Raw genomic sequence first — 22,871 nt, 5'->3', positions numbered from 1 at the left:
CGTGACGTATGACGGCCAGGAGCTGTCCGGAGCATCGAAGGGGTTAATTGTTCTCATTATTGTGATTGTATTTATTATTTGTTTTATGTTGTTTAGTATTCTTTTTGTTGTGATGTATGTGTTTCTAACATGAAGGTGATATTGAAGTGTATGAATGTGAAATGTATTTTGATAAAAGGATTGCAGCCATGTATATTTTTCAAAATTTCTGTGGCATTTGGATGTGGGATTTCTTCAAATTGCAGGATGTATGTACTTATTGAGTGATTTGTGTGTTTTGACTCGGAGGGGAATTTTAGTGTCAGTTTCTTTCTTTCCATACCATCAGATACAGATTGGAGCTACCTCTCTTCTCTTTGAGACCCTTTACCTCACATATTTTGCAGTTTGTAGGGGAAATGTCACCTCCCAAAGTGACAGGTTTTAATCCCTGTAAGGACTGTTGGAAGCAAAGGTCTGTGACAGATCCTCATAAAGTTTGTCTTTGGTGCCTGGGGTAGTCACAACTCCAAATTGTGCAGTGATTGCATCAATAAACCCGAAAGCCATGAGTGACTGCTAGGCTGAACTCTAAACCGTCACAATCACATGACCCCCTCATCATGACCAGTGGAGCACAGCCACCCAGGTGGAGACAGGATACAGTGATTGTTACTGGGGAGGCAGGCCATAACATCGGACAGGTGTGTCCTGTAGATTGTCCAGATGGGATACGCCTTATTAGGACTTTATAGCCACTCCACCGCACCTTCAGTCATCCCCACAACAACTGATGAAGGACAGTGTGTCTGTTTTGCGGCAGGTTGTGCAAGCCCTTTGGCCAAGAGGGCTATTGGGAAGTTACGTGCACCAGAACTGGGTTGTGGTTGTTATTCCTGCTGCTTTTGTGTAGGCAAATAAGGTCAGTAGCCTTTGTCCGATTTTTGGACCTGTCCCCTCTAAATGCCTCTTCCAGAAGGATAGATTCAGATGCTCCCCATGGCCAAGTTTATCTCTGCCCTCGACCCTGGAGACTGAATGGTGGTGTTGGATCTGCAAGACACCTATTTCCATATACTCGTCCTGCAGGCCTACCATCACAACCTGCGGTTTGTGGTGAGACAGGAGCATTTTCAGTTTGCTGTGCTCCCCTTTGGTCTCACCAGTGCTCCTCAGATGTTCATGAAAGTTATGGTGTTCTTCCTGCCATCTTTGGGGTTCACTATTAAGTTGCCAAAGTCCCTTCTGACTCCTCAGAGGCTCCCCTTCACCTGAGTCATTCTGGACACAGTTCATTTTCATGCCTTTCCCCCGGAAAGGAGAGTCCAGGATATTTAGGCTATGATTTAGATTTTTCAGGTTCTGGCTTAAAATTCAATACGTTAACTCTATTGCTGCTGGGACTGATTTCCTCCTTCATCCTGCTGCTAAAGCATGCCTTGTGACATTTGCAGGTTCTGTTGTGGTATCTAAAGTCTCAGTGGGTGTAACATCATGAGGGCCTCACCAAACTTGACCAGATTTCGGAGGAGACTGGAAAAGATCTGCAGTGGTGGTCACTGGGCTGCGATCTGGTCAGTGTCAGACCCCTCTCCCTACACCACCCAAAGCTGACACTGGTGACAGATGCATCACTTCTGGGTTGGAGTGGCGACCTGAAAGAGGTGGAATTCGGAAGCCCCTTGTCTCCGGCAGAGTCCCAGCTCCATATCAACTTTCTGGAGTTGAGGTCATCCTCTTGGGGTTGAAGGGTTGAAAGATTCCCTTCTGGCCATAAAAGGGAGACTGGCACAGATGCTTACGGACAACTTCACTGCCATGTAGTATTGCAACAAACAGGGGGGCTCCGCTCCTGTTTAGGGAGGATGTACACCTTTTGGAAATGGCTGGTCCATCAAGAACATTTCCTGGTGTTGATCCACCGAACAGGATCCTGAATGTCAGAACAGATCAGCTCAGCCATCGACATCTGGCGGATCACAAGTGGAAGTTGCGCCTGGAGGTGACGCAAGATCTCTTCCGTGAATGGGGGGGGAGAATCTTGAGTCTGTCTGTTCACCACCCAGAGAACGCGCAGTATCAGCAGTTCTGCATGACTGAGTTTCCAAAGTGCCTCTTACTCGAAGACCAGTTATGCCTTAAGGGGAACTCAGGACTCCTTATGCCTTTCTGCCGATACTGTTCCTGCCTCGAGTTCAGAAAAAAGTCCTGACCAACCAGGTCCAAGTCATTCTAGTGGCCACGGATTGGGCATGGAGAGAATGGAATCCATAACTACTCGGGGACATGAGCATCTGTCCTCCTTTCAGATTGTCTCTTCGGTTGATTTGCTTTTGCAGCAACTGCAGGGTCCCGCACCCCAGCCTTCACAATCTCCACCTTCATACTTGGGGATTAGTGACTGGTGAATACCTTCGACTTTCGAGGCGGTGGTTGTCATCTTAGCAGCCACGTGTCCCTTGGCAAAGACAGTATACTGTTGTTGAGATACATTTATGGCTTGGTTCAACACATGACAGATTTAAATCCCCCAGGCAAAGTTTTCTGACTGTTTGTATTTTTGGCCACAGTTAAAGGGTACCTTGGCCTCTTTCAGACAATTTGCGGTTGCCAGATCAGCCCTCATTATTTAAATCATCAGTTGGGGTGCTTCATTGAAAGTTCTGCAACATGTTTTCTCCCTCTCCCTTTGTCATGCCACATTGGAACCTAAACTTGGCCCTCGCATATTTGATATGTACTCATTCTGAGCTGCTTCACAGCTGTCTCTTATGGCTTCTCACTCCGAGTGTTTTCCTCTTCGCCGTATGATAGGTGCAGTCTGTAAGTGAGCTTCAAGCTCTCGGTGTCAACCCACAATGCACCACTTTCTTCTCAGTCAAAATGGTTCTGTGGACGTGAGCACCCTTCTAGTTGAAAGTTGTGAGGCGTTCCACGTCAGTCAAAATATCACTTATCTGCATTAGAGGAGAGACTTCATTGCATGGACCACAAAAGAGCACTTAGAATTTACATCTATTGTACCAGAGAAGGCAGGTTGGACAATTAGCTCTTGGTGGGGTTTGCCAAAGCATAAAAAGGCAAGGTTGTGCATAAGAGGATTCTCCCGCTGGATCGTGCTCCATATTAATGACTGCTATGCACTGGCCGAAAAACAGCCACTGGAAGGACAGTGTGCTCATTCCACCAGAGCCAAAGCTGCTTCCGCTGCATTGACATGCAGAGTTCCTTTCCTGGACTTCTGGCAGGCAGCTATGTAGGTGTCCCCCGATACGTTCAGAAAGCACTAGTGTCTGGATAGCCAGTTCGTCAAGAGGTGCATTTCGCTCACTGAGTCCTACAGAACCTTTCGGTTTGAGTCCATTCACAGACCCACCTCCAAATAGGTACTGCTTTGGTATCTATTCAAAAGGTGAGGATTCTGCAGGTAGAAGTCTCAATCAGAAGGACAAGTTACTTACCTTTGGTAACTCTCTTTCTAGTAGAGACTCTATGTAACCACAGATTCCTCACTAACCCTCTCATCCTCCCTTTTCTGTGAATTGAGCTATATACATTAATAAGATCCCAGATTTAGGAATCTGCACACTGGTTGATGACAATATGCTGTTGGGACCCTGCTTCTGGGGTGCAGGCAGCCGCAAAAGCAACTGATATCAGCACGCAGGATTGGCATCTATATAGGCACCGCATGTCATTTCCGGAGCGGAACAGCATTAAAGTGGAGCAGAACGGCGCCACCTACCGGCTTGCAGAGACATTGCTGAAATGTTTCTGGACCCAGTATCATGGGGAATATTCAGAATGTGAGCAATCTGCAGTTGTATGGTCTCCACCAGAAAGAGCATTACCGAAGGTAAGTAAGCTCTTTGTCACACTCCTCCACAAACCTACACAGGCATGTACACTCACCCTTCATACATGACTCGTTTAGGGGAGACTGTCATACCCTTTGACATGATGGAGGCTAGTAGGTATCTCCCAAAGAAGGGTGCAGGTAAAAAAGCCCTCTTCACTATGATCTTCACTCACTAGTTAATTTGAGCCGGTGATTTCAGGTGGGGCCCACTGGCACTCATTGCTTGGGACTGGCACTTATTTTTGCTCATCAGACCTTGATCCAGAGCAAGAGAGGGGAAAGAAGGTGCTAGAGAAAGACTGAAAACCCATGACAAATGTAGAAAGCAGGAGCCCGCAAGAGTGAGATAAAGTGGCAGAAACTGTTTGGTGGTGGAATAAAGAAACAAGATGGAATCAAGACAATGCAGCCTTATTATTCTGCATGCTGACATTCGATAGCGTCTGCTGAAGGCTCCTGAGCAAAGCACTATGCCCAGGCACTTACACCTCTACAAATTAAGCACTGTCTTTCCTGCTACCATTGTCCGTTTCTGAGAGCTAAGGCAGAGCGGGAAATAGCTACCCTCTACAACGAGGTATCCCTTTGGGTGCCCCTCCACCTAAAGGCTAGGCTCTAGGATCTCAGGTTAGTAAAACTGTAGGGTCCTGAGTGGGCTTGCATGATTGTTGAGGTCACTGAGGGAAAATTGGCAAAAAGATTCAGGGCCGCACAGCTCTGCAGAGCAATGTGGAAAACTGCCCCAACAGTAGTATGAGGTTTGATAACTGTTTTGCGGGTGTAACTTAAATCATCTCCTTATGTCTGGACTGCTTGTTACTCGGTGAGAGTGAAGTTCTGGAATGAAATACTCTGTCATCTAGTTTTTGGGTCCAGTCGTGCCCAAGGGCATTATTGGCAAACAAGTGTAATTGTTACATTTGGGGGCCAGTAACCTCTGACTGCCCTAGGACTCCGGAAACCAGGTGCCACAAGGGTGGTTTGATCCTAGAATGGAGGCTGATGAACCAAGTTATCTAAACATTGGTACTCCCCTGGCTAAGGTGGTGCCTACTTGGAAGCCAATGTATTTGGCTTAGCAGACGGTAGAAGACGTCCTTGTTAAAAAGTTGGTCGTTGATCTGTGGTTCAATTGTGCCCCATTTGGTTTTAGGGCGAGGGGGGTGCTGGGGTCGGAGTGGTTTTAATGGTTGAGTTTTAGGTCTCAGGGCAGCGGACAAGAAATGGGCAGTTTTAGGTCGAGGGACAGTTGGGCTGGGGCAGTACATTTTGGGGGCGGGGCTGGTTTTAGTGCTCAGGGAGGGGAGCTGTGGTCAGAGAAGTTTTTAGGGGCTGGGCGGTTGAATATTAAGGTCTAGGATAGGGGGTTGGGGAAGTTTATAGGGCTGGGGTGGGTATTATAGACCAGAGGAGGGCCGAATTATAGGGCTAAGGGCAGAGGTGCAGGAGTGTGATTTTTTTTTATTACACATGTCCCTTTACCAATCATGTCTACCATGAAATTGCATAGTGAAGGCATGCGTGATAAAGACGCGTTCATAGTTAAGACGGCGTGGTTCATTCATGCGTTGTTGAGGAATAGCACTCGTTACAACGTGTACCAATACAACGCGTACCATTACAACACGGGTATTAGTATGCGTTGTCAATTACAATGAGATACCATTACAACGCAAACTTTTACCTCGACTACGCCTTTACCATGCATGCCATTACAACGCAAAAACATGCGTGGTAAAGGTATAGTCGTGGTAAAAGTTTCTAAGGTAAGTGACAGTCCTCTTACTACATTTACAATACCAAGCACGACCCCCCTACACTACCCTAAACCCTAAAACACTACCCTACACTACACATACACCACAACACTACCAAAAACCCTAAAACACCACCCCAGCACGACCCCTACACTACACAAACACCACAACACTACCCTAACCCCTAAAACACTACCCCCAGCACGACTCCCCGACCCCCAGTCCTCTCCCTACACCCAACACTACCCAGCACGACCCTCCTACACTACCCTAAACCCTAAAACACTACCCTACACTAACACCACAACACTACAAACCCTACCCCCAGCACGACCCCCTACACAAACAGCACTACACTACCCTAAAACACTACCCCCAGCACGACCCCCGACTCCCCCTAAACCTTAAAAAAATAACCCCCCCCCAATGCCCCACCCCCTGCCCCTTTCCCCTCTCCTCCTGGTTCCTGCTTCACGTCGTCTCAGAGGTGCGGTGCACGTCTGAGGAAACTGAACAGCCTCTGTTTCCTTACAACGACGTGGAACGTCTAAATTGTTTTAGAATGCTTGATCATTTACTATACATACCTTTACAACGAAATACGTTGTAAAGGCATGTGTTAAAAAGAAATGTGCAGTAATTACTTTGCGATGTACAACGCATGCCTGGTAATCCATGCGTTGTAATGGTATTGTGAAGTAAAATACTCGTTGAAATGGCTGTGTACCGTTGTTGAGGCATGCTTTGTTCCATCACATATTCATCTGCGCCATATTTCTGCTGATGTTTTCTTGGTCGAGAGACTTTCAGTGATATTATGTGAAGCTTAAAAACCAGGTGAAAAAATATAGGTCCACAAGGGAACACCAGGGGTAACTGGGATGGCTAGGTATCCGAAGTCCAGTGGGACATATTTCAGGTCTCTAGTTCCACATGTTAGAGCCGTCGGCATAAGTGGAAGCCTACACCTGGTAATAGGATCTGACTAAAGTTTGCACCCATTGATAGTTTGTAATCTTTGTGAGAATCCAATGTTGTCATAGAGTGTTTAAAGAAAAAGCGATGGCTCTGATATTTTGTCAACTTGTTGTATTTGTCTGCTGCTGTTTTGCATCACTTCGCTCAACATTTTCTCCTCTTCCAGGACAAAGTGCACAAACGATATATGCTGATGGCCATTGACCGACGGAAGAAGCTGCTTAAATACCTACGACGCACACGGTACGATACGTTTGAGAGGGTGTGCCAACAACTGGACATTGAGTACACATTTCCACCGCAGTACTATAAACGAATCACTCACCGCTGGCTGGCTAAGAAGGCTTTCTGTCTGAAGGTATAGAGCAATACTCATCACATTCATGTGTCTTCAGCAGGGATTTCAGGAATTATAGGCTAATAGTAAAGATGTTGTTATTGCTTTAAATATACCTGCGATATAACATGATTTTTTAAAATTGTTTTTTTAATTGTTTTTTTGTTTTAATAGTTTAATATGGGGTGAATATAAATATGATGTATCAAGGGATAGATAAAGATATTTTGTGCCAGGAATTCGAATAGTCGACAGTCGGCCATTGATATGGGTGTTTTGTATGGCTCAACCGCAAAGGGCGCCCGGAACTTTAAAGTTCTATGCAACCATAGAAATTTCTGAATTGTGCTATACAAATGTTGGTAGTATTTGACCGGTCCAAATTGGCACACACAACAGTGGTATTTGGTGCTTATCTAATTCATTTTTTATTGAAATCAATTAACTGGAGTTTTGAATGCAATTTGCTAGGAGGCTTTGTTCTGAAGGTGTGTCTATCGCTTTTCATCTAAATACTGATGTCAATTTCTTTCTGCAGAATTATTAGGAAGGAATGTAAACGTTCTGCAGACTGCAAATAACTTTATTCAGTGTGTTGAGTGCCTGATAGATTTGAGTTGGTGTTGAATGCAAGGTGAATAAGAGAGCAGGGGCATAGAATGTATTGCAGCATAAGCTGAATAACAAACTTCCGCTGTTGGCTAAAAACGGGCATTTATATACTGTGCTATGCACAGGGACCACTAGTGACCTTGAACACTGATTAGCTCAATACTTTTTTAGGTCGAGCTGGCGTGGACTGCGCACATGTGCAGTCTCGCTCGCGAGATTTAATGATTTAGAGGGAGATTCACTACCGGGCTTTAAGCCTCGCCCCTTTTTCCCATTGGCCGGCGTCACCGTTTATGCTAAACGGTGGTCAGCCATTGGGAAAGAGCTTGTGGCGAAGTACACTTTTCTCTTTTTCTGCCGTCCCACTTGGACGGCCTCAGCCTGCTTTCCTTCTGCTGCAAAAGGTTTTTCTATCTTTATGGGGGTCAAACAGATTGCCCCATTAAGATAATAAACCTTTTGCAGCTGAAGGAAACCAGGCCGAGGCCGTCCAAGTGGACGGCAGAAAAAGAGAAACGTCTACGTCAGCGCTGTAAATGTTGACCGGGGGAGGGAGCGCTGCGCACAGGGGGAGAAGACTTCTCGCTTCTTTGCTGAGGAGTGAGTACTTTTGCATGATTACACAAGAACGTGTTTTCATGGGGCGTGTTGGTAGCTATTTACACAGACCTCTTGTTGATACCCCCAGTCTCCCCGGCGACTGCACACGCATACACATCTACTTTCGCTTTCTGCACCACACTTGTATCCACAACCTATAACACTGCCTTCCTTAAAATAAAAGATGACGGACTACTAAACTTAGGCCTGACACTGCGATTTCACAGGGAACAGGATCTATACGGGGCTGTTTCAAGCCGCCAAAATCGATCGCGGAGGGAAATTAATCACGACCGCGTGTGAGGCAATCGCAGGCCCCCCATTGATCGAGGAACGTGAAAACCAGTTCTGGGTCTTGACGTCTTATTAGCACATTAAGGCATTCTGTGCAATTAGGTACGTGTACATATCCGGCCCGGTGACAGCGTAAATATTTCAGCCGCTCGGCATGGCTGCTGTCTGCCTCTTGTCACGGTGTGCTCCTTGCTCTGAATCCGTGCAGATTGAGCTGTGCCCTGCAGAGTAGGAGGGCGCGCGGCACCCGCTCACTCAGACAGCCGGACTCTGATGTATGTGCACCTTTCAGGAAAAGCAACTTCCCTGGCTTTTTGAGGTCACATGCGTGTACAACTAAATGTCTTTGTTTAAATACGAGGTCACTGAGGCTTGGGGTGGGCCCCTGGGATCCTCACCTCCCCCTGTATCTGTGTGTGTTTTTCTCCTAATCCCATGGATGCGTGCGTGTGTGGGCGCGCCGGTGTGTCAGATGGGCGCTGAGGCTGCAGGAGTGCACGGATGGCGGATTTCACACACGCCAGGCAGCCCGGGATGTTCTCCTCCTCCTCCTCCGCCGCCTCCTTCCCCTCGCTGCCGGGCTGAGCCCCAGACACCGCGTCAGCGGGTGTCGTTATATATGTGCGTGTGTCTTATTATTTTTTACGTCTCTGTGTGTTAATATGTGCAGCCCATTTTTCAGTGTGTGTTGTGTGTAGGGACATGTCTGAGTGCGGGTGTATATATGGTGCCAGCTAACCAATGTGGGTGAATAGGGCTCGTGCGGGTTTTTGTCGAGAGTGTATATACTGAGTGGCTGTGTGTTTTGAGCCTGCGCTTGTCAATCAATGTGTGTGATGTGGTGTGGTGTGGTTGTGGAGGGTTGGTGCTTGTTTTCTATAGAGTGCATGTGCTGAGTGGCTCTGTGTGTCTGTGTAATGCTCGTGCGTGTCTGTGTAATGCTCGTGCGTGTCTGTGTGTGTTGTGTGGAAGAGGAGGAGTTGTCCGTGTTTTGTGTAGAGAGTTCTGTTCTGTGGCTGTATGAACCTGTACTTGCCCGAGCACGTTGTGTAGAGGGGGTGCAATTGTGTGTGTCTGTCCAGGTGGGTCTGTGTGTATCAGTCTCCGACAGAGGATATATTTACATCCTTTTTGGTCAATGCATAATGCATGCGGCCGTCAGCCCTTCAGTCGCTGGGGTCTTTAGGTTGTTTCCCTGTAACCTAACCTCAACTAGTTAAATTACATTCTAAGTGAATGAGACAAAACTTAAGGCACTTTGGTGGGCAGTAGCATTACTTAGTTCAAGGAGTAATTTACAAAAATGCATGTAATTGCTCATAAAACCTGCATCACTGCCGATATAAGCGCCCCAACAGAACTGTTTTGGGATTCCTTTAAAAATGTATGCTGGTGTGAAGCTGGCAGTCCAGCAGACGAGCCTTCCTGGCGGACAAAGCGCGCGTGCCAAACTCTTCTCCCATGTGTTTCCTCTTTGGAGGAGCGGTGCGAGGGATCGTCTGCTTCTGCTAATTGATTTACCAGCCTGTAAGCTGATATCACAGCCATTTGGTACTTTTGCAAAATGGGGACCCCTATATATACGATTGACTTACTACACATAGGGAGATTAACTAGTTTAGATAAAGGTCTGTAGTAAAGCCAGTCCGACATTTGACAGCACACACATACAGTTCTAGGTTGTGAAGTTAGCTATACAAATACTTATATCCCACTTCATTGTAAAGTTGTCATACAAAATTGATAAAGAATTTTTTTCCTTTTATTATTTCATATTTTGTAAATTTGTTAAGGGTCATGATTCTATATATTGACCTCTTACTCTATATAAATATACTGATTGATCTCATAACTTGATATTTTCTTATAAACATTCTTTAAAAACAGCAAATTAACAGTAGACTTGTGTGTGACGGAGGCAATGCGGTAGATAAAACTACGCGCGTTTCGGCTTGTCGGCCTTCATCAGGTTACCGTCTATTGCACTAGAAATAAAGAAATATAGGAAAAAAATTGAAAATTGAAAAAATGTGACAAATTAATTAATGTGGGATCAAATAAATCTATACTTTTTTTATATATATATAAGAAGAACCTAGACTTGTGTGACATTTTACATACACAAATATATACATATATTTGACCACATAGAATATATACAAACATAGATGGGTTTCAATTCGATATTTATGACCACATTGACAATATATAGTGTTATTTACAAAGCAGTGTAACCTCCAATAATACATCAGTCTGAAATAATGTCCATATTGGATTTACATAATTCCCATTTAAATCTAAACATATCTTATAAATATTTCATTTTTCTCAGTGGGATACAGTAATGGTTCGGGTAGAGTGGGGAAAAAAGGAAGAGTGAGGACAAGGGTAAGGGAAAAATATCTACATTTCATTGCTTTTCAATTTCATCCTAGATGTGCCTCCAAATACATATAAAAAGGTGTGTAATAATTGCTTTCATGAACTTGCTTACTTTGTATGACAGTCACATTTCGAGATACGTGTAGCTGTCTGTGATAACATTTTTCCTTCACATATGTTACTATTCAATTTAAAATATATATCCAAGTTTTACATTAAGGTCCCTTCATTGGATAAGAACATACAAAAACCAAGATTGAAATGGATGGGATTGCGCGCAGCCAAAGGTGTTGACTACACACTATGCCATGCATCTTTATGAAACAAGCCGATAACAAAGGCACTCGGCACTCTGAGAGTATAGTAAATACTATAATAAATAATATCAATATCAAGCACCCAGTAAAAATAATAATGTGGGCATATATAACTATGCCATTTTAGAATAATGAGCACGATGGTAGGTGCCAGTACGACAGGGCCCTATATCATGAAAGGTAGAAATAGATGTCATACACAAATACCTGAGATTCAGTATGTAGACACGATGTGAGTCTTTAAAAACTGCAAGGGCTGGGCTGCCTGTCTCAAATGTGGCTGTATCTAGTATATGTACAGCACACAATACGATACCTAATGATAAGAAACAAATATATAGCTTGTGTATGGTCCTGTTAAGTTCTACAAGCTATACATAACTATAAACCACGATTACGGCCATACATTAAGCGTACCTGATATAAAAATAAGGATGATAGGAGGGCAGTGTCGGCAGTCAGACGTAGCGCTGTACCCAAGATTCTATTACTTATCCAAGTCCGTTATATATAAAAGACACCTAATGGTGAAACAACATTGCATGAGTATTATTGGTGTCTACGACATGATCCTGCATATTTGGCAATAAGGAAAATTCTCAATTGCCCATTACTATCAGATAGTGATAATACATGGTAGTATAGACGATGATGTATTACAATGGGAACTATTTAGTGTCCACATATCGGCATAGTATTGAAGTTAGTAGGAGCATGTCATTTCAAAAAAGATGGCAGCGCCGACAGTGAACACTACATAAAGTAGCACCTGATATATATATATATGCATGCATGGCACAATTAGATTCAACACGGCAGTGTGGTTAGACTGGATATAAACCACATGCCTAATTCAGTTACATAATTCGATTAAACACGGCAAAAGTAGTTCAAACTTAATGTAACCTACATACCTGATTATGGCTAGAATCACATATTGCACTTTCGGATGTCGAATGATGGCTCGAGTAAGGCTTAATTGCAAAAGGCCATCTGTCTAATAAACGAAGATACACAGGTGCCTGAAAAATAGATGCAGTTAAGTGTAAATGAAACTATATAGTAGTACAGGACCGTTACTCATTCACACAGTTACATATGATGTCCAAACGGGACAATAAACCGTATAGATATGTACCTGATTAAAAATGCAGTAGTACCGATACGGGGGTTCTGTTCGGCATGAATCGCAGGACCGAGGATATTTAGTCACCGTGGGATAGGATATTACAAGGGTTAAAATTAGGAGTGCTTCTCCACCCAGATCAGAATCTTGTATTATATTGTCTATTGGAGTCATAGCACCTAAAAAATGGCTTTTGAACAAATTTCAAGTATTACAGACAATAGAGCTAATATTTTAGCATACACAACTGAACAAGCATCCGACATCTATTCATTAATTCATGAAATCAAAACTTCCGATGTGCAAGGAAACACAATTATACAGCAACTTAAACAACTTGAATTTTTAGAAAAAAGAGAAGTAAACCAAAAACTCCATGCATCAGCCCTGGTACAGTACCACTGGTGAAGAGGACTCCACGAGGATTGGGAATGTCAATCAAACCAATGTTGTACAGATTTCACATGAACAAGGAGTTTATGGAGAAGTGGTACTCCATTTTGAATAAATGCTCTTTGGACCTTATTTTATTGTTAATTGAGGAATTAGCCAGAGTAATTCATGAACTAACCAAGGAGATTGAAGAAATTAAACAAAACCTAGAAAGTCGTATGGATAAAGACGACTGGGATAAAGCTTTAAATGACATCAACACAAAATTGGATAAGTACTCCAAAGATTTACAAGAAGGTAAATTAAGGAAATTCAAAAGAGAAACGCTTGATTACAAGCTAAACGAAGTTTATACTTGGGCGGAGGTGTACGCCCAAAGAAGAGTATATCCAACAAAGAAAGCACCAACAACATCTAAAAAAAGTTTAGTTTCAGATAGTGATCTGAGCGCAAACAGACCATCAGCACAGACACAGATTTCAGGAGAACAAGCGTCGGAAGATTCCGGTGAAAAAGCAACAAGTTCCGGAGCAACTCAGCATTTTGTGTCCCTGGTCGGGGACCCAGGTCAACCGCCACGGAAATCAAAACCTCAAACAAAACCCCCCAAAAAAACAGGAGAAGCAGTAGAAGGCGCACGCACAAGGAGCCACAAAGAAACTTAGTGATCAGCATTTCAAAAACTGAATTGTCATCAGATGAACAAAGAGTTCTCAATAAAGGGTTGGGCTTTGTCCCGACATATGATACCAACATCTTGGAATGTGAAGTAGCTCTTTTTAAATTCATGAGAGTTCTCAAACTCAAGCATTTTTTCAATAACATAGTGCTTAAACCACAAGAGAAAGAACAAGCTGAGTTTTTAGGGTTCAGACCAAAATCTAGATTTCAATCTTCAGTATCCCATAAAATCTTGGATGCCTTTGAAAAGTCGGTAAGACATTTTTTATAGAACCGTGAACAACATGGTACTAGTGTATTTCTTGCATTCATAGGAAGTGAGTACACATTAAATGCTTTATATTTTTGGTCCATTTATTAAAACCATGTATATGTTTAGTTCCAGGCCCCTGAGGAAGAGCCGACCAGGGCTCGAAATGCATCGGGCATCATTTGGGAATCATTGTTGAAACATTGTAAATGATTGTATTATTATTTCGAAAAGTTTAATGTATGAATAAACTTGCTTAAAAGACTGGTAAGAAACCAAGCAAGCAAAACTTGTAGTAGTATGATTTGGTCAATGCTTATGTTTATGTGAGTTGGTGAAATGTACCACGGAAGCAAACAGATAAACATTGTGTTAATAAGAAGTTTGAAATAGGAGTGATGCTCTAAAGAGAGTCACACCAGCTATAGTGCACAGAGGTCGAGAGGGATTACCACTCGAGATAGGTGTGAGTAAGGCAGGCACGGGTGAGGATAAACGTGCTACCTCTGTAGCACGCTTTGAGTAAATTATTGAAATAATTAAAAGGATTAAAATTAGGAGTGCTTCTCCACCCAGATCAGAGCCAAAAGCCAGTCACCATAAAGGTAGACAATGGACTAACTGGGTAGCATGGAGTGTGTATCGGAATAGAAAGAGGACAGTATTAAATAACAAATGCCCCATAGTTAGGCACAGCCTTCTATCACAGACTTCCGGTAGCGGCGAAACCAGCAGTCGCCATAAAGATAGACGATGGACTGACTGGGGCTAGTAGCATAAACTATGAATCGAAATAGAAAGAGAACAGTATTCTATCATGGATGTCCCGTGGCAGGCGCGCAACACCCATTCGACTCAAGGGCTTCTGACCTTCCCCCCCCCCCCAGCCCCCTGTCGTGTGTGGAAGGCCTGGATGAGACAGCTTCCGGGCACACACACAGCCGCACCCGAGTACTTCACAGGTCTTTCAAAGACCTTTTGCTTGTTAATGAGGCTTTGATGTTCACACACCCCCCCCTGCTTAGAGCCCCTTCATCTCCACTCTGCCTTTTGCTTGAAGAATCAGCCCGCATCCCCCCAAAGTTGTTTCTGTACTTACCAGAGACGAACAGGCTCATGGCGACCGGGGGTTGTTGCCTGGGTTACCTGCCAGGCTAGTTCCTTGATACCTCGCAAGTGGTGGGTAAGCGCTATATAACTACAAACCCTTCTTTCAACTCAATTTATGCCCCATGCTGGAATGGTCAGGTGAGGATGGGGGGTGCTTGAGATGGTTGTTTCCTTGACAGCCAGCCTCACCGTAAGACTCGCACCTCGTGGGAAGGGCAGGCGTGTAAGGAAGACTCCCGCAGCCCCTGCGGCTCAGCACCCCCAATCCTTTGGGAGGGTGGGGCACTTCTTTGGGGGGCCCCAATTCAGCTCAAGACAATTTATATCTGTGAGATGTGAGGCACTCTGGGGCCCGGGGCCCTCATCTCATTTTCCAGTGGGGCCCCACCATTTTGCATTACTCCACTGGGGGAGGGTATGTTTAAAACCTGTTGACCTGGGAAGCAATGAGACCTGTTATTTTAAGATATTGCCGAGGGTGGCTGCTGGACCAATGCCCTAGTGCTTGACCCTGGACACGGGGCATCTACACTGGAGTTGGAACTGGAAGGGAAACGCCGCAAGGCCTCTCTTCTGGGGTCAGAGCTCTGAATGAGAAGTGATGCAGGGCCGCTCAGCCATAAGTTAGAGCTGGAATGGGAGGTGGTGCAGGGTCTGTAAGAAATTTAGAGCTGGAACGAAAGAGGGTGCACAGCCTCTCAGCTGGCAATTAGAGCTGGAATGGGAGGCAGAGCAGGGCCTCTCAGCTGGAGGTTAGATCTGGAATGGGGGGGGTTGTTGCAGGGCATTTCATACGGGAGTTGGAGCTGGAATGGGAGGCAGTGTAGAGGTTGCAGTTTGAGTTGGAACGGTAGGGGCTGCAGGCCTCTCAGCTGGGAGTTAGAGAGGGGGTGCACTGCAGGACCTCTCAGTTTGAAGTTAGAGCTGGAATGGGAGGTGTTGCTGGGCCTCTCAGCTGGATGTTAGAGCTGGAATTGGAGGGTGCGCAAGGCCTCTCAGCTGTAAGGTGGTGCAGGGCCTCTCAGCTGGGAGTTAGAGATGGAATGGGAGGTTTGCCTGGCCTCTCAGCTGGGTGTTGGACTGGAAGGCGGGACAGGGACTGTCAGCTGGGCTACTATCGCTAGTGGTAATGGCGTCTCAGTGCCCCGTGCTCTCTTCGCCTGCCCTCTGCAGCAGACGAGCTCTTAGGTCAGAGCTCACTTCCTTCGGGTGACAGCCCCGGCTGCTCACAGCCTTCTCCCGGGCTCAGAGGGTGCCGCTGCCAGCTCTGGTGGCATTCCGTTCTTGGCACGGCTCCCAGGCAATGCTACTGCTGCCGCCAAGCAGAGAGTCAAGCCCCGGGGCAGCATGTTGTTGTGGTAAGTTATGAAACAAACTCCCTGCTCCTCTGTTGGGACGGTCCTCGCTCCCGGATCCGGACAGGGATGCGGAGAAAATAAAGTGCGAATAAAGAGCAAACCTTCTTCAACCCTCTGCCCTCTTTCCAACTGATCTTCTCTCCGTTCTGCCTTCCTGCTCAGACTTTGACTACATATTTTGTGTTCTTCCATTTTCGGGTACTGTCCCCTTTCCTTCTTTCCATTCCGGTTTTAGGTTTCGCCTGGCGATCCGCTGCGCAGCAGCGTTCACGCAGGCAAAAACTTTTGTTTACAGTATGGGGCCTTTGTCCCGCCTCTCTGTTCCATTGGCTAGCTCCATAAATGGAGGCTAGCCATTGGAACAGAGATATGTCCGTCATTGTCCGAGGCGATTCGTGGGCGTTCCGTAGAATTTTTCTCTTTTTGCCCACGTCATGCGGCGGTGGGCGAGTTTTTTTTGTTTTTTTTCTTCGGCATCCTTCGTCACACCAGCCAGACGGTTCTCCCTGTGAGGACGCAGACCCGACCCGCTCCCTACTCCGAGCCGACTCCCGGAGGTAAGTTTTTTAATTTTCCTACACGTTAGGTACCGGCCCGACTTGTAAATGCTTGTTTATTTTGCAGCGGTTTCCGGAAGGAGGAAGAGGGCGTTGATGCTAAACTGGCTTCGTGGGAAGAATGATGAGGCTTTCCCGACAGTCGCCTTACAAGCTGGGAAAGCTGTTGCAAACCCCCTGAACCGCTAATCTGTTGGCTAATAAAGGCGCTGAGGAGCTCTAAGGCGAGTTTTATTAGCTCCTGGAGAACACCGGCAGCAGAAGGGGATCAAAAGCCCGGACCCCTGATATCTGTGAGAACAGCCTGCAGAAATATATTTTCAATTACGGCGCCTGGCGGTGTCAGATCACAGGCACTGACCGTGCCACGGCACACAGCAGTGTCAGCACAGCGCCTGCAGCAGCCGAGCCAGTGTGTGGGCGCTAGGGGTGCATGAAATGGCACTCAAACGCCACAGAGACCCACACCTAACAGTAAAATACGTAGACATTACCACAGAGCTGTTCACCCGTCCCATGGAGAGAAACCGGCTCTAGAATGCCCAGGCTGTATACTTGCATTTCTAATGAACCACGGAGTTCCTAAACTGCTTTAAAAAGCTTATACCTTGTTCCGTTTTTTTTGCACACCACCAGAGTTTTTAACCCGCTTCTGCGCAGCAATAAACCTAATGCCCGCACCGTTGAACCGCCTCACTGGGGATTTTACACACAGATGTAGAACGGGCAAACAACACGTCAGAGAAGTTAAACCTTAGCTGAGTTCCTAAAACGAATCCATATTTCTTAACCACGCCGCATCAATTCCAGGCCCGTCCCGTAGATATGAAGCCTCTTGCTGACTGCGCAACCTGACCTCAGCAATTCTACCCCATGTCACTATCCGGTCATTTCCCAAATCATGGACACAGTGGTAAGGCGCCAAGTCCTCGAAGCGCTAGGCAGGTGCTTAAAGCCTTCTACGGGGACGCTGTCCACCGTCCCAGTCATTCAAAACCCCATCTCAGACAAGCCCCTTGTATACTGCCTAAACCCCACACCCGTGACCGGTTGTGGTGGGGAAAGGAAGGGATGTTCCACACTTTGGAATTGGGGAAGGGGGTGATCTCGCACCCCTGGAGCCACCCGGCCGTACCTGCCCAGCTCTCCGCATGTGGGCACTGCCAGTCTCCTGGTCGGGAGCCTCCAGGTGACGAGGCCGGTAACAGAGGCATTAGCGGGGATGCGCCTTATTGCTCTCGGTGTAATCTGCCGGCAATCTCCGGCTCAGAGGACTGTCTGGTCCGAGGTAACTATGTCACAGCTTTCCCTCAGCCTGACAGCTGGATATACATACAATCTCCCATAAACGCCTTTAATGAGGGGGGAGGGTCCGGGATGTCAGTGAGCCCTCACCAGCGTGCGGTTCTCCGGTGCATCTGTGCTCCACGGGCGGGGGTACCTCTGGGTACCGATGTGTCCGCTTTAAAGTGCCACGGCCCGGCGCCGGGGGGTTGCCTCTCACCCAGGTGCGCTTGGGAAATACACCGTCCTGCACAGCTCGGTCCTGCGCGCACACAAAATGCACGCGGCGCAGGGACTTGAAATAACAAAAACAAGAGATTCACGACCCAGGTTTGTACATTCTAGCACACATACATAAAGATGCACGGCGGAAGTGCGCTTTCATTTCGGCACTTACCGACAGGCTTTCTGCATAGACCGACTCGGTTACTGAACACAAGTGATGCTGTTAACTAAACTTCTAGCTATGCAGTAGCACCTTGACGCCGCAGTTCTCGGGAATAGTAGGCGGGTGAAATCAGCGCAAAAGCAGTTCCCAGAGGTAAATGATCCCTTCCTCTAAGAAAACTGGGATTTGGCATAGCAGACAAGCGGTCATTTGGGGCCAGGGTGTCTTTTGTTACTTAAACCGGTTTGTGCTACACATTCCTTCCAAGGCAGCACTTGCTTCGTGTTTAAGTAAATTGGTGGGGTTCGAATTGAAAATATGCAGCCTGGGGAGAACATTCACCTGTGAAAAGCAACGCAAGAGCTATCTTCCGAAGAGCACAGACTTTAACAGACACTACCAACAGCAAAGTAAACTCTCGGCTCGCCAGGTGACAATCGCATCTCTTCCTTGCAAGAATACGAAAAACATCGCGCTCTGAAAGGTTACCGGCGACAAGCGGCGTGGACAAGGCGAGGGAGCACGTTCTGCTGACTCCAACACTGTTCCCTTGTTGTGCTTGCTTTTCTAGCATCTGTTCCCTCGTTGTGCTTGCTTTTCTGCCCCCTGTTCCCTCGTTGCTCGTTGTGCTTGCTTTTCTGCCCCCCCGTTCTCTCGTTGTGCTTGCTTTTCTGCCCCCCGTTCCCTCGTTGTGCTTGCTTTTCTGCCCCCTGTTCCCTCGTTGTGCTTGCTTTTCTGCCCGCCCCCTGTTCCATACAAATTTTGTCATTTACAATGCCAATAGCTCTAACTTTGGCAAAGGCGAGACCGTTGCATTGTAAATGCTTGTTATCCCTGCTCTCTCTTGTGCCATGAATAGCTGCACAGACCGCCTTTAAGGCGCTCGGGCCCTCTAGTTTGCCTTATCACTGACTCTTGTGACAACCGAGACTGTGTCCTGGTCTGAAAAGGTCTGTGTGTGGGCAGGATTTTGGGCTGTTTGTGGCCCTGTTTTATGATCTGCAAGACCGTTTTTTACTGTTTATGCCCCTCATATTAAAACAAACATTGCCTGCAGCAAGTTCAATTCCATGCAATCTTCCATCCCTTTACACATCGTGTCTTTACAGGTTAAAAACTGCTCCAATTTGCAAAAAAGGGAAAAAAAATTTAGGTATGTGATTTAGTAATAGGGCCACTTTTATTGTGGTGCCTGGGCCGCCTCCCTCCCTCACTCTCCTGCTTGCATTTATCATCCCGCCTTCCCTCCCTTAATTTAATTTGGTTTCTATTCACAAACAAATGCCTTCCGTCCAATATTTCTCCATACCTTTGTGTTTCTGTTTCTTCTCTTCTTCCACGATTGAAATCCATGGCCCTTTCCACCCTTCTTTCCTTGCCCATTCTCCCCTTTTCTTTTTTCTTCCTTTCTTCTCCTCTACACACTCTTCCGTTTGTCATTCCCCTGCCTTTGTTCTTCCCTTTCACACTCGTTCTTATCCCGAGTGTTTTACATGATAAAAGGGTGAACATGCCTGAATGCAGCCTTTTCAGCTGCAGTCTCTTCACCGTATTTCTAAATATAGCCGCCGCGGATAAGCTGATGGAGAATACATGTTAAGCTTTATAAACAAACACCCACGGTGCGGCCTCCTCTTGCTCCCTCGCTGTGCTCGGCTTTGAGGCGCCTCCTGCACCAGAGCACAATAGGCGCGCGCAGTCACGAGGGTCTGTGTCAAGGGAGATCTTGAGGCTGAGGTGGGCAGGACTGCAAGAGTTCACTGCACAAAGCTTGAGATAAAGCCCGCCAACATACCTGGCGCGCTGCACCTCCAGCAAAACGTACACTTTTCAAATTTCCAGATTGCAAACTCCACGCAAAGTGGCCTGCAAACTGGAGAGCGTGGGTTTATTGTCCAGAGGCCTGGATACGCTCTCTAAGAGTTAGGTGTCAGAATATCATTAGCAAAAATATTGCCTCATCCAAATATCCTGCCATAAATATCCTTTTAAAAAATCTTGTCACATTGGGTGCATGTTTTCTATTACTAACCAGTGTCGGGGGTATTTGTGTATGATATTTAGGGCACCATGTTTCTGTTAGCTGTTATATGGGTTACAATATCCTGTTGTCATAGTGTCACTGAAAACACGAAAAACTGAATTTTGTGCCATTTGGCAGACTGCTTGAACATGTAACCTGGCCCTTTGAACCACCCAGTGCTTGAAATAAAAAAAACAGAAGTGCTGGGACCATGTACCAAAGTATCTGCTTGCTTCTGAGAAGTGCCAGTACTCTCCAATTAAACGTATTATGTCACTCTTGAGAAGTGCAGGTACACTCCCTCTCAAAATAAAAAAGTGTAAGAAACTCAGTCCATTTAAAGCACTGGAACCACCCCACCACTCCTGGAGAGTCACCCAACATACCCTCATTGCTTTGGCGCAGGTGGAATGCCATACGACACCTAAAATGTCAACCAATCTGCCGCAGGAGGGGTGCATGCAAGTTTCTTTATCACCTTAGTGCAGTCTTATGACGTTTCTGACTGTTGTTCTACCTGTAGTTTGCAGTTCATCTGCCTCCACCAGGGCCTAATTTGAACTGATGGGGGCACGTATTCTTGGGGAACCCATACTTATTTTTCCACATCATTTATGTACCTATTACACAGATCAGAAAGACGGCGGAAGACGGCAAAATAGTCACAAAACGAAAATGCAGGAACCCCAAGGAGTGAGATAAAGGGGAGGGAGTATCTGGTAGTGGATTAAAGAGGGATGAGGTGGCTTTAAAACTACTAGCCTTGGTATTCCTCGCGCCCATGTTTCATTGCACCGCCCGCGGGCTTCTGAGCAGAGTTTCAGGCCCTGGCACTCTCTTTCACAAATGAAGCACTGGCCTACACACTCATATATTGCTTGCTCTTATGCTTCTTAGAGGGTGCTGGTAACCCACAGGTGTTTTGTTTGCAAGTGCATGACTTGCTTAGCTTTTTATTGTAAGTACTGTGAGACTGTTGCATCAGAAACTTGTGAGTAGATTGAACTTTTGCAGTACCATCCTTAGATCTTTCTAATGAGAACACTTAACAGCGCCAGCAATATACCTGTATTTCATACTCTTGTGTACATCCCTTGCTTAGCTTTTCCTCATGAGTGGCTCATGACCAATTACACTACCATACAATATGCTTGCAAAAGTCCTGGTTTTCTTGCACCTTTGCTCATTTCATACAAATGCTTAACTTTCCTCTTTGCATATTTTGGTAATTTAAGCTAAAAATACCACAAGTTAGTGACAAAGAACTTTGTAATTTATCACACTTCTACTCAGAGGTAACCACGCAAATGGAATACAGTAGTAAACGCGTTTCCAGCTACTTACAAGTTTTACCTTTACCTAGAGTAAATCAAGTCTTCAAGTGGGGCGGGTCCTGGCAGGTCTCAGGCGCAGCAATAATAAACAAGCATTTGCAATGCAATAGGTCTTGCATTTGCGAGAGATTAGGCTATTGGCATTGTAAATGACAATGCCTTTTATTTATGTTTTAAAAACCAACACGTAAATAAAAGGCATTGCCATTTACAATGCCAATAGCTCAAACTCTCACAACTGCGAGACCTATTGCATTGAAAATGCTTGTTTTCTAATGTACCCAAACACATGTAAAGTATCTCTAGAGACTCTTTTAACATCGCTCTAAGAACATTTTTACCTTTTGTCTTGTAGGTTTATCAGGAGAAGAAGAAACGTTTAGAGGCTGAGAGGCTAAAGCAGAGTCCAGTTGTAGCAGATACACCAAGTGTAGGGACGCCAGTTTAAAGTATTGTGATGTAAAATGTTCACCATCTTATTTAAGATACTAGCGTTAGTGGCTTTTATGTAGTTTTCTTGAGTAGTACACCTACATGCCCCTTCAGACCAAGAATAATAAATATATTTTCTAAAAAAAACCAGAAGATTGCTGTGTTATTTCCTGTAATTTGTTTGTTATTATGTATCAACAATATGCTTTAATATCGATTAAGAAGGTGTAGTACTTCGGGTGGCTCCTGATCTTGAACACTTCAAAAATTGTTTCCATTTTTCAAGGGGTGAACATTTAATTAGGTGTGTTCATCAACATGATAGCACTTGTTTGAAGACGGCCTTCTGCACCGGGAGTTACTCAGTACAGAAATGGCATACATTATGGACCTTATTTATACGTTTTACTAGTTACACTTGTACACCAACACATGTTGTGAAAGAGCGAATATGTTTGTCAGCTCAAGAAAAGAGGCTCCACTGAAAAAAAGAAAATTCCTAAGAGTCTGTGCCAATTTGTAAACTAGGTTTCAGTAGTTGTAGGCTCTTCGCACATGGAAATCTAGCTTTTATGGTGCCACTCTAGCTAGAGATGCTTTTGTAACCTTTTGTTTTTGGTGCTAAGGATGCTTTTCTTTTTAGGTCTCGCCTACCGTGATCTTTTTGCTGTCTGTTATCAAAAACCTATTGTAGACAATACTGCTAATTACAGTGGGCTCTGGGTGAGCCAATTTCTTACAATTGTTCTGCTTTCTTGACCATCAGTTTTCTTTCATCTTATTCAATTACTGTCTTCCTCTTTTGTTTTCCCCTCTCTTA

The 22,871-nt window shown here is 45.4% G+C and overlaps 1 protein-coding gene across 1 annotated transcript in view; it reads left to right on the top strand.

The window, feature by feature from the left end:
- MRPS15 (mitochondrial ribosomal protein S15) overlaps positions 1-22,198 on the top strand; it is a 177,206-nt gene extending 155,008 nt beyond the window's left edge. The window contains exons 7-8 of the mRNA XM_078681206.1: positions 6,740-6,931; positions 21,975-22,198. Of these exons, the coding sequence (XP_078537332.1) occupies positions 6,740-6,931; positions 21,975-22,067 (285 nt within the window). The 3' untranslated portion in view covers positions 22,068-22,198. The remainder of the gene's footprint in view (positions 1-6,739; positions 6,932-21,974) is intronic.
- The last annotated feature ends 673 nt before the right edge of the window (positions 22,199-22,871 follow it).

This window comes from Lissotriton helveticus, chromosome 3_1, assembly GCF_964261635.1.
Source record: "Lissotriton helveticus chromosome 3_1, aLisHel1.1, whole genome shotgun sequence".
Classification (NCBI taxonomy): Eukaryota; Metazoa; Chordata; class Amphibia; order Caudata; family Salamandridae; genus Lissotriton; species Lissotriton helveticus.
This window is presented reverse-complemented; position numbering and strand designations above follow the sequence as displayed.